The 12,106-nt window shown below is 49.6% G+C and overlaps 1 protein-coding gene across 1 annotated transcript in view; it reads left to right on the plus strand.

Annotated features, from left to right (window-relative positions):
• LOC132318654 (hydrocephalus-inducing protein homolog) overlaps positions 1-12,106 on the plus strand; it is a 147,464-nt gene that overhangs the window by 44,481 nt on the left and 90,877 nt on the right. Inside the window, exons 10-12 of the mRNA XM_059826627.1 lie at positions 4,248-4,366; positions 6,397-6,620; positions 10,878-10,945. Of these exons, the coding sequence (XP_059682610.1) occupies positions 4,248-4,366; positions 6,397-6,620; positions 10,878-10,945 (411 nt within the window). The remainder of the gene's footprint in view (positions 1-4,247; positions 4,367-6,396; positions 6,621-10,877; positions 10,946-12,106) is intronic.

Genomic DNA, 12,106 nt, shown 5'->3' on the forward strand with positions numbered 1-12,106 from the left:
GCCATGGGTTTGCCAGCGTTTCCTCTGCTGTGAGGTGCCTGGGAATGCCAAAGAAGGACACAGCAGAACAGCTTTTGTGGACGAGCACTAAGCCCCTATAGACCATTTCCTTCCCAGATGAGTCTTTATTACACGGATGCATCATCAGACTCCTGAGGCAGCAGGAGTTGAGTTACAAATGTGCTCCCAGACCCTGGATCACCTCCCGCTCCTCAGATGCTGCCAGACCTCAGGTGACGGAGCCCTGCTGAGCACGGCGTGTCTGCGAAAGGACCGCTTCTGGCTAGTCCACGCTTCTCTCCCTGCCTGGGAATTGTCACCTCATGGCTCGGAGTCTATGGTGCATACGGGTAGCGTTGCACAGGCCTTGCTGTACTCAGCAGAGTGAACGCCTTCCCTGGAAATTGGAGTCCGAGCAGTCTGCTAGACAAGCTTTATGCCCATCCTGTGTTACGGAAGTGCTGTCAGGTCTTCTTCTGGGAGCAGTTATTGTTGACCCACCCGAGTTATACCATCTTTGCCCTTCAGAGGTGATCCCTTTGCTGTGCTAGCACGGGGCAGGGAATGCTTGCAGCAGGCTGCGTGGTTCAGGTTACCTTGTCCTTCCTCTGCATCTCTGCACGGTGCTGCTTAAGGTGTTTTTTGAGTGGGACATGGCTGTCAGATTTCCCTCCAGGGAACATGATGGTTTTCCCCATGGAAGAGGTGCGAGACCCGTGGCTCTCCAGCACCCAGGCTCCTGTTTTGGAGGGTGCTGAAATCACTAACCCAGCTGCTTTGTTGCTTTCCTTACCGCTCCAAGCTGACAGACACAAATGTCATGAAACAGCTTTTTATTTATACAGTAATTGCGCAGGGTTTACTTGGCAAATGCCACCTACAGTAATTACAGAGGGCTTGTGTTAGCAAACTGTCTTCCTGCCCACCAGCTGCAGTTGTTAGAGCTGTGGAAGGCAAGGATTGATTTAAGAAGTTGCTCCCAAGGGATTCCTTGCTCAGTGCTATGCTCATAGCTCTGGGATTCTTGCTGTGGTGATGGGGGGCTGTCTGTCACTTTGCTGCAGGGATCTCCAGGGGTTGTGCCAGGAGAGCTTTTTCATTGCAGAGAAATGGGAAAACTACTTGCATGCAAGCCTTGAGCTGGTCTGGGAGTTACAGGAAACGGAGCTGGGCAAATGATCTGTATTTAGAAAGAGGATCCTGCTTTTGAAAGACCCTGATGGGCCCTCCGGAGAGCTTAACTCTTCCACTGGCTCCTTGGAAAAGGATGTCGAGGTCATTTAAATGATGCCCCTACCCCCCATCCGTGACAAAACAGAGCTGCTCCACTGTGTCGTCAGGATGGAAGCTGTGCCAGAGTCAAGGTCCCTGGGTGCGAAAAGACTTTAAAGAGGAAAACAACGATCTTTAACTAGGGAGTCAATTAATCTTGCTTCTTGGTTCCTCTGAGAAGCATGACTGCCTTCCTCGTACATCGGCGTGCCAGTCACACATCCCTTTTTGGAGCGTGATGTGCAGATGGCGTGCCTGCCCCTCGTGGGGAATATTTGGAAGCTTTGCCCCAGTGCAGCGCTGTGAATTGTGCAGCTGGATCTCACGCCCCACTGGAAAGGGGCTTTGCTGGCCTCCACTTTTTTTGCAGGTGCCTCCATAAATTGCTTAGCAGATGCTTCTGGATCAGGGGATTTACAGAACTAATCAGCACTGGGCAACTTGCAAAGCTGGCAGTTAAGAAGTGGTTTGAAATGTGCTCTTGGCAAATATTTAAGCTCAAAATGAACTTTCTTAGTTATTCATGCAAATAAAGCTGGAGCTCGTGAGTGCTGGAAGGAAGCATATGGTGGGGGCCTGAGACACCTAAAATTCATTTTTAGGTTTGTCTGCACACAGAACTGTGTTAGGTTGCAGCTTGCAAAACCCTTTTCTGAGCCAGTCTTGCAGGGAGAAGCAAAATCCCAAATGACAATCACTCCCTTACCTTGTGAGAGATCTGTCCTGCATCATGTGAACCTGTTTATTGCCGTGGTCAGATGAGAATCATGTTCAAAACCAGTCACAAAACACGGGGACGTTCTGTGAACAAGAAACTGAGTGTCAGAAAGCAGCAGAAGTTAAGGACTTTGGCAACCAAGTGCTGTGCTGTTGGGCCACCTACACCCCTCTTGATTTGAAAGCAAGGCAGCAGTGCCAAATTGTACACCCTGCATGACGTGCCAAGGTATTATTCCTCCTGAGATCCAAATTCTCGTACCAGGTGTGGATTTGGGATTGAGGATGAGGAGGCTGTAGCTCCTCCATGCCCTTGGTCTGCGTGCTCTGGGACACGTTATGGTGGGAGCATCACAGGGCCACAGGGCAGCTGTACCCAGGCCTTGGGGAAAGGCTGGATGCTCCTGAAAGCCCCAGCTGCTAGCAAAGAGGAGGATGTACTCTCGTCTTTCTTCCTCTCAGCTCTCCTGAATGCTGCCTGTAGTTTAGTTTGCTGCTCCTCCTTTGGGAAAAGCCCACTCTGAGGTTCACCTGGACGGAGGAAGAGCAAGATTTCAGGGATTTCCTAGAGTTTCAAGTTCAGCGTAGGGGTAGAAGAAAGGATGGTTTCCCTGGACCTTCAGGAGAGGATGAGGACCTACTGCAGAAGGGGAAGAACTGCCACTGATTTTTCCATCACAGTGGCCATGGGACGTGTGTCTCAGCAAGGTCATGGACACAAGCTTGTCACTTGGCAATCTTTGCCATTTCCCAAGAGGTTTCATGGCTTAGACCTGGAGTTTTTAAAATGAAGCCACACGTGATGCAAGATGGAGAATTCTTTTGACAGTGAGCACCCAATACTGCCTCTTTTACGGTGTCTGAGAAATAGAAATACAGAGCCCTCTGTTAGCGCCGGAGCTGTGGAACATAACTCTCATCGTTGGTGTCAGCTGGGCTTTGGCTGGATGCACGCTAAAAATGTTGAATTGAACAAAAGCTCCCTAGCTCTTCCTTTCTGGCTTTGGACATTATCAAACATCCTCATCCCATGGTTGCGAGATCAAAAAGTCAGTAATTGTTGAAAAGGCTGTTCCAGGAGGGTTTTTTCAAGTTGTGATCTAGTTGCTGTGTTGCCACACCTGGGCTGCTCTTTCCAATAAAAAGTCAGTTTGGATGTTCTCGAATAGCTCTGCAGAAGACTTTTTTTCTAAAAGCAACCTTCAATCCCTACTCTTTACTAAGCAGTGAGCAGGGGAACTTGAAGGCAAGAGGAATATTTTTGCACAAAAGCTACAGTGAGGGTTGTACACAACTTCTGGGGCACTCTCTTCCTCCTTGTGCTACTCGCTTTCCATGCAGAGTAGAATGGGAAGGCAGGGAGACCCAACCTGAAATTCCAGCTAGGATTCAGGCACTTTGGGCTGCTCTGGTGGTTCAGAAGAGCCTTCAGACAGGAAGACCCTGCACTCTGTCGGCTTAGCAGACTTATGGATGAGAACGAACATCTTGGAGTTTAGCTATGAGCCTTGCGGTCTCAGTTACCTTTGCAGCAAGGGATGTGTGTATTCGCGGTATGTTTATGGCTTCTCTCATCTCAGGGGTGAGGAGGTTGGTTTTCCATAACTGCTCAGCGTGCTTCAGCTAAGGTGTCTTTACGAAGCTGAGCTCTGGTATCGTGGTGGGAATAGGTGAGTGCTTCTCTTCTCTGGAGATCATAAAGCCCTGTGTTATTCAGGCGCTGCTGCAGGAGGTGAGACTTGGGGTCACTCTCAGGTACGGAGCTGTATGTTGGGCCCAGGCGGTGGCTGAGATGCTCTGCTTGCTCGAGGCAGCACTCGGATGTGCGCATGGCCCTTAGCAGGGAGCTTCGCCTTGCTTGGGCTCGTACTTCTCGGCTCTTGTGCTGTCGTCTCCAGTATAGATGGCGTATTTTTATCTTCAGTTCTGTTTCGTGAGCTTTGTGCCTTCACTGAATGGGTTTCAGAGCTCGTCTAAGTGCGTGGGGAAAAAATTCAGAGATCATGTTTTAAACTCGGCATCGCTTTTTCAGGGTGCAGATTGTTCGCTAAATTAGAAACCAGCCCAAGGGGTTGGTGCGCAATTAGAAACCAGCCCAAGGGCATATCTCCTGAGGGCCGAGAAGGGTCCTGTATCCTCTCGTAGAGCATCTAGAGCAGGTCCCATCCATCCCGGAGTCAGGGACTAGCATTGAGGCAGGCTGGAAAATCCAGGACAACAGAGGGAATTACTGTACTGAAACGGCAATCTCTCCCCAGGCCGAGAGACCAGGCTGCCCCTGCGCATCAAGGGGGAAGGCATAGGGCCCCGGCTCCACTTCAACTTTGACCAGCTGGACATCGGGAAGGTTTTCGTTGGATCGGCCCACAGCTATGAGGTGAGCAGGAGGGGTTCGCAGGGGTTGGGCTGGATCCTCACGGCTCCCGGGGCAACGCTGAGCCTCGTGGACCTGGGGGATTCCTGGCAACTCAGGCAGTTGTGAGCAGGGAATATTTGACATAATAGCCAAATGTGGGGGGTTTCACACAATCTGGATACTTTTGATGGGGTCTGAAAGGTATATATGTTTAGGAAGCCCTAGTCCCTGCTTTTTGGCAACCTCCATTTGAGGTCAGCTGGGAGACTTCATGCAAAAAAGCCCCTTGACCCAGGCACCGCTGGGTCAAAAAGATAAGTATCCAGAGGCTTTTGTTTCAGCCCTAGATGCAAAGCACCTTTGTACTCTGGCTCTTAAAAAGCAGCTGGAACAAATTTACTGTGTTTGAACTCAAGTGCCTTGCAAAGAGTTTTCAGTTAAGTGCATCCTACCGATTCCTGGGAGTCGGAGGGAAGCCGTGCAGCCTCCTGGCTCAGAGCTGTCCCCAGCAAAGAAACTGGGAGTGCTTCCCCTCGCCGACCAGTGCCTCACCACACTTCAGACTTGGTGCATCTCTGGCACTATAAAGAGCAAAGCATTTCTGGAAATAAAGCAAAGCACTTTCTATATATTTGCCTCCCCCCAATGGTGTCAAGTCTTCCGCAAAAAAAAAAGCGCAAGCGAAAGAGGTAGAAAATGAGGCAATACATCATGCCAGACACTTTCAAAACCTTGACTATGGCAGGGAAGGACACATTAAGTTGTTTTCTTACCAAAATTTTGTGCTCTCTGTGCATTTTTAATGCTGCTACTTTATTGATTCTCTCTCTATCAATTTCTTATTTTCATTACTTGAGAAAATGTGAATAAGTAGATGATGCTGTTAGTGTTTTCCTAAGCAGCTAGACTGGAGGTAAACCCCAGCTCAGCGTAGGATCCCTAAGTGCAATTTGTAACGAAGGTGTAAAACACATGAGAGGAGAGAGTAGTTTTCAAGTTACCATTGTGGAGTTTGAATACATGCATATTTTCAAGAGCAGCTGCAAAATTGAAAGACAAGGGATGTTTCTATGCTTCTGTCTCAGTTTTTCTGACAGGTTTTGCAAGGAGAAAAATTAGGGAAAAGAAATTCAAAGCAGATAGCTAAGTCCATGGAAATGGCAGGATTTCACCCTGCAGCAATCAGAAACTCTACAGCTTTGCTTTGGGTAGGTTTGTAGGTGACTGACAGCGTGCTGGTACTCACAGGCAGATGCGGGCGTTTCTTGCCCAACATGAAAAGAGCTGAATCTCAACAAACGCTGTGGGATTGTGTCACTTGTTAGAGGCAGTAGATCGAGTATTCAACAAAATACAGCTTGATTCTAAATTTGCAGTTTATTCTAATAATGGTAAAATCTTAGGTGGTGGCTGTGAATATTTAGGAAAGAGAAATTCTTTGGAATAGATGGAGCTGCTATGCACCTCACGCTCATCCTTTCCTGACATGTCTGTTTGAGCAAAGATTAAGAAAGTATCGCATTAAAGAAAAAATAAAAGAAACCTAAATTGAACCCTAAATTCTCTGCTGTAGCAGAGTTGGGGAGCACTTAGTTGGTTATAGTGCTGGTCTGAGGTGCCTTCTACATGTAATAAACTTGTTGGCTGCAATGGAAGCTGAACGTGTTCTGCCCTTGGCAGGACCGGGCTCATCTGGAGCAGAAGCAGTTGTGTGATGATCCACTAGTAATGCTGCAACCGCCCTTTGCTGCTCTTAGGGATGGGTCTGAATCAACTTGGTGATGCTGAGCACTGCAAGTCAAAGTGGACTGCTCTGTGTCAGTGGAATAAACGCAGCGTGACTCTGTTTAGATGAAGTTATCACTGCGTTGCATGAAAAAACCCAAAGGCAGAACTTGTCCTGTTGCATTTTCTTTGGCTTCTGGCAAGCAGCAGCACATGGCATCTTCTGCCTTTTACAGATGTTAATTGTTTAACGGGAAGACAAATCAGCCTTGTGTAAGAAAGGCAGATTCCTTATGTATTTCCATTTTGCTTTCTTGCTGCTGCAGGCGGTCCTGTTTAACAGAGGAGCCATCAATGCTTCCTTCAACTTGGTCCCTCCAGCTACAGCTCTGGGCTCCTGCTTCACCTTTGTCCCCCAGGAGGGCACCGTTTTGCCGGATGGGCTCCAGGTGATCCGGATCTCCTTCAGTTCCACCATCCTGGGGCAGTTCACTGAAGAGTTCAGTTTCAGTGTGAATGGATCGCCTGAGCCTGTGACCTTGACTATCAGGTGAGGAGGGTTATAGGAGCTTGGTGGGCACATCTGTATCTCTCTCTGGGTAATCATCTCCCCCCTACCTCGTTTTATGATGGAGCAGAGAAAAAAGGGGTTGTCTAAGGTCTTAGTCTTGGCTCAGATCCTAGCACCCCCCCACTAAGAGCCAAGGCTTTTTCACCTTGACTCCAGTTTGAACCTTGCAATTGCAGCAGCCAGGAAAGTGTAATTGTCTCTCTGGGCAACCTGTGCCAGTGTTTCACCATGCTCATTGTAAAAAAGTTCTTCCTTCTATCTAGTGTGAATCTGCCCTCTTTTAGTTTAAGACCATTGCCCCTTGTCCTGTCGCAACAGGCCCTGCTAAAAAGTCTGTCCCCATCTTTCTTATAAGCCCCTTTAAGTACTGGAAGGTCTCCCCGGAGCCTTCTCTTCTGCAGGCTGACCAACCCCAACTCTCCCAGCCTGTCCTCATGGGAGAGGTGCTCCAGCCCTCTGATGATCTTCGTGACCTCCTCTGGACCTGCTCCAAAAGGTCCATGTCCTTGTTGTGCTGAGGACCCCAGAGCTGGACCCATTGCTGCAGGGGGGTCTCACCAGAGCCGAGGGGCAGAATCACCTCCCTCGACCTGCTGGCCACCTATGACCGTGCCTCCTCTGCTCTCAATACCCAGTTTAACTTTCCAAGTCTTGGGTTCCTCTGGGAAGCAGCTTTGCCTTCATGGTTGAGGCAGGGTGGCTCTGTAACTTTCCAGGACACTGTTTGCACCGAATTCAGCAGCAGCAGGTTCCTTTTGTGACCCTTTGACATCTCTGTGTGAGGCCCCTGGGGCTTTAAGTGGCTACCCATGCTGGAAAAAAGTTTGACAGGAAAGGTGTGGAGATGCCTTCTGCCCTGTGCGGGTACCCAGGAGCTGAAGTGACTCCTTGCTACAGGTAGCTCATTCGCCCTTGGGCCATGGCAGACAGTGTGATGGTACCAGCTTTGGGCAGTAGATGGTCTGGGATGTCCCACCGAACACCCAGCAGGGCCAAGAGGGCTTTGGAGAGGGGCCAGCCTGGGTGATTCTGCAGCCTGAAGCAGTGTTTTTAAAATCCTCTGTTAATAAGCCATACAAAATGGGTAGCAGCAGCAGCCTCAACATAATTTCTCATGCTAATGCACTGGGACAAGCTGTCCTCCCGGCTCTTGTGCAGCGAGTGCTACAGTACCTTCTTTCTGCAGCCGGAAAAGTGCTGATGCGGGAGACGGGAAGCTCTGCAGCAAGTACTGTCACAAGGACTTGGGCATCATCCCATGGGCTGCTGCCTTTGGAAAAGATAATCCTCACCGAGGAAAGGGGAGAAGGGGGGAAAAAAAAAAGCTGATGACAGGAGAGGCCAAGCTCGCTTCACAGGAGCACAGCAGCATGCGAACTCGTCCCAGCTAGTCTTAACCATGGGCTGGCGGGATAACGTGGTGTAGGCAGGGAAGCTGATGCTGGGTGCTCTGGAGCTTTGGGGCTGGCTGTGCCTCCTCGGCAGCCAGCCTCCCGGGCGGCTGCTGTGGGGAGGCATTAGATCAAGGTAGTAAAGAAACAAAAGGAGTCTGCAGTTGATTTTACCAGTAAGGTAAGGGAAATGGATAAAAAAGAACAACAAGATTATTACTTTGCAAGAGAAGAGTGGTGAGTAGGTCTGTTGACCTCAGTAGAGAAACAATTATGTTGGCTTTGTGTTTGGAGGGAAAGTGCTGCTTTTTTTGGAAATCAAGAGGGAACATTTCACAATCAAATAATTTATTCTCTTCTGTCCCTCCCCCAAATTGGTCATGGGATGTTATAGCATAAGCAGCTTTCTCCTTGAGCCAAGGGCAGGTTTCGCTTGTAAAGATGTGCTTATCACAGGTAGAATACAGTTTTTCTTGGGTAGTGCCCACTGCCTCTGCCCTGCAATGGCCTTGCTCCTGGGGCAGGAAAGAGCTGTCAGCAGGATAGTTGTCTTCTGGCTTCCCCACAACCAGATGAAGTGGTCCTTTTTCCCCCACTGATGCCCTGTCTCCCGGTGCCCAGCACATCCTCCCCTTCTCTGTGGCCGCTCTGCGCCGTTCTGCCAGCACGGCCCTGAGCTCAGTGCAGACCTCATCACAGAATCACGAAGTTTGGAAAAGACCTGTAAGATCATCAACCCAACACCACCACGCCCACTAAACCACGTCCGTCTCAGTGAAAGAGGATTGCTGGTCCTTTTTTATTTATTTCTTCCCCACCCTTGTATTCCTCCTTGCTGGCTGGTGGCTCCTGTGCAGCCCATCTGAGGGTACCCCAGCATCCCCGCCTGCTCCCGTACACCTATCCCTCAGCAGTAATTCCCATTGCAGTCCACTCTGCTCTGAGATGTCATCTGCCTCCTTGATTTCTGCCTTGCCTTTGTTTCAGGGATCCCTATTCAGTCCTTATCTCTCATTCTCCAGCCCCACAGCTCAAGCTGTTTGTTTTCAAAGGCCTTTGAGATGTCCACCCACCAGGTCAAGCTGAGCCTCCCTCGTCAGGAGGTTTTAAGCACTGGATTTAGTCCTCCATGGAGAAAAACTCCCAGTTCTTTTGAACGGAGGTGAGCTGGCTGGTGGGAGACTGGGCTGCAAAGGAAGGAATGGGGATGAGTGTTGAAGTGGTTCCTCTCCCACCTTGTGTTATCCTTCGTGCTCTGCAAGGACCCTGATCTCCCTTCACAAGTGCATTATTTAATGCTACTGTAAAACGCGGTAGTTGCCAAAACCACTGCCTTTTCCCCCATTTTCTCACAAGCTGTACTGTTATCAGCTGTGGTGCACAGGGCTCCGGGTTGGCTCCTTGCCTGAGCCTTCTGGCAGTCATTCAGGTTAACTCACTTGAGCCCAGATACAGCGCACTCAGCAGAAATGGCAGTCATTTCTCCGCTTGCATTTCTCACGCAGTTTCCCAGTGTGATCCCCAGTCATGGTTGGTTTGGAGGTAGTTTTCCATTGTCTCCTGGCAAGTGCTGTGACGGAAAACATGCCTGCTCCCTTTGCTCCGTCCAAAATAAGCTGTTAGGGCTTGGGCGGTTAGGTCTGATTATGTGAGGTCCTTGGAGAGGGAACTTCATCATCATCAGGGATTTGCTCCCTGACTTAGTCTCAGGAACTGCTTCAGCTCCAAGAACTGCGAATTAGTATTGGATTGAAACTCCTGAAAGTCAGGTTTTGAGTGCTTTTTGACTATGCAATCAGAAGATGCCCAAACCGTAGGTGATTCTTCCTTACTTGGAACCCAACCTTACAAGGTCCTGAATGCTTGTTTCTTTGGTGCTTAGAAAGGGATGCTGGAAATGAGACACCACGGATGAACGCAGGTCCCTCCTGCGGGATGCTGGGGTCTGTTGATGTGCCAAACAGAGCCAGTGGCAGTCCTGTGATTAAAACTAGAAGGCAGCGTTCACTGTGGTCCTTGATTTTTAACTAAGAGGCAGAGCTGGCATTGATTGGCATCAGCCATGAAATAAATTAATGAATGTTGTGCAGCTCCAAGTGCTGATTTTGGTGGATTTTGGTGAGTTTTTGGAGTTTGGAGCCTGGCTGCTGAATTTAAGGATGGGTATGATGTCTTCAGGACATCCATGTTGGGTGGTTGGAGACGTGTGTTGCTCTTGGATGTGTCAGCTGGTGCACTGGTGACAAGCTGATCCTTTCCCCCAAGATTCAGCTGTCCGCTGTGTAGAACTGTTGCTGCTCTTGTTGTGGCCAGTGGGTGTCTGGGAGCTCCCCTGGCTTCATGCCTCAAAATCCTGCATGCCTAATAATTGTGTGGATCAAGATGCTCTGAGGACAAGATGTTCATATACTCCATGGGAACACCAGTTCCAGCAAAGAAATACCAAAGCAGAGAACCTGCAGCTGGAAAAGTTAGTACAATGGGTCCACTTCTGCGTGGAGACCTCTGTGTCATCACGTTACAGATGGGGAAACTGAGGCACGGAGCCATCACTAGTTCAGGGTCCTTCATCAGGCCAGCAGCAACTTGGGGGCATACCCTGCCCCCAAGTGCCCCCCAAGTGCCCCCCTAAGGCACATCAGCAGCTATCAGCTGCTGACCACTTTGCTTTGGCTGTCTCCTGTCCACATGGATGCCGTGCTGAGCAGAAGGGCGACGGGTTGATTTGAAACCCACTGTGGTTCTGAGACCAGCATTTATCCCTCCGGGCGGTAACGAAAGCTGAACACTTTGCATTTCTCTTTAACCAAACCAACGCCTTCTCTGCCTGTCTTTGTTCTCACAGGGGCTGTGTCATCGGACCGACTTTTCATTTCAGTGTACCTTCCCTCTGCTTTGGTGACGTCTCCTTCGGTGAGTGTGCCCTGGGCTTGGAGCATAGGTTGAGAGGTCTGTGCATCACCAAAACAGAGCACTTCACATAAGAGCATGTCATTTGTGTTCCTCCATAGCAGCCTTCCAGGTGTTAAAACCAGGGCTGCTGGTTGCTTAGGCAGTATTGTGCCATCGTGAGATCAGATAGGACCAAAAGAACAGAAAGTCAGTATTTTCTGATGTCCCTCATAGTCTGTTCAGCCCCAAGCTCCCAATGCTTGGCAGCAGAATGGCTGTGAAAATCCTTGTGCCAGAAGGTCCCAGGGAATGGGACTGCAGGAGAAGGGAGTTGAAGCCACGTCCTAGCCCCAAGCTCCCAATGCTTGGCAGCAGAATGGCTGTGAAAATCCTTGTGCCAGAAGGTCCCAGGGAATGGGACTGCAGGAGAAGGGAGTTGAAGCCACGTCCTAGCCTGTAGCTGCTCTGGGTGAATGTGCGTGTTGCAAGGCAAGGACACCATTTCCCACCTGACCTTCAGTGTGAGATGTTGATTAGTGCTGTGAGGGCACCTCGTTCTCACCTCCCAGGTAATATGCCCAAGCAGTAGCTTGGCATGGGGCACTGATGTCCTCCGAGATCTGGGCTCCTCCTTCCCTGCCGAAAGCCCAGCTCTGCTGATGGATCCGGTGGCTGAGCATCCAGAGCGTCTCCATTGAAATGCAGATTCTGGTTCTCTATCTCCGTCTCACAAAAGGCTTTTTACTGAGATGCTCTGAAGTTGAAATGTGAAATCAATTGTGGATTGATTGAAGGACCATTATCATTCTGCACCCAGGATGCCTCTGTGTTGTCATGCTGTTCATGGACTTTCTAAGAAAACTCATTGCCTTCCCTGAGCTGCTTCCTCCCCTCCCTACATCACCACTCTGCCACTTCTTTATTTCCTTTTGAATAAATAAAACAAGAAACGCACCAGGCGGAAATCTGGTTATGTAATAGGAGATTCATCCTTTTAATCTGATTTCGTTAATAAGGCCTTTTGAGCTGAAGGCAGCTACTGTATTTTTGCTTCTTTTAGCTCTGCTGCTGGCTGTTGTCTGCCGCTGGAGACTTGGGTCTCCTTTGGGATTGTGAAGTCTGTGTTTGTCCTTTTTGTTTGCTGGAGTAGTTGCTGGAGGTGGGCAGTGGTCACTGTTGGGC

This window comes from Gavia stellata, chromosome 18 (genome assembly GCF_030936135.1).
Source record: "Gavia stellata isolate bGavSte3 chromosome 18, bGavSte3.hap2, whole genome shotgun sequence".
NCBI lineage: Eukaryota > Metazoa > Chordata > Aves > Gaviiformes > Gaviidae > Gavia > Gavia stellata.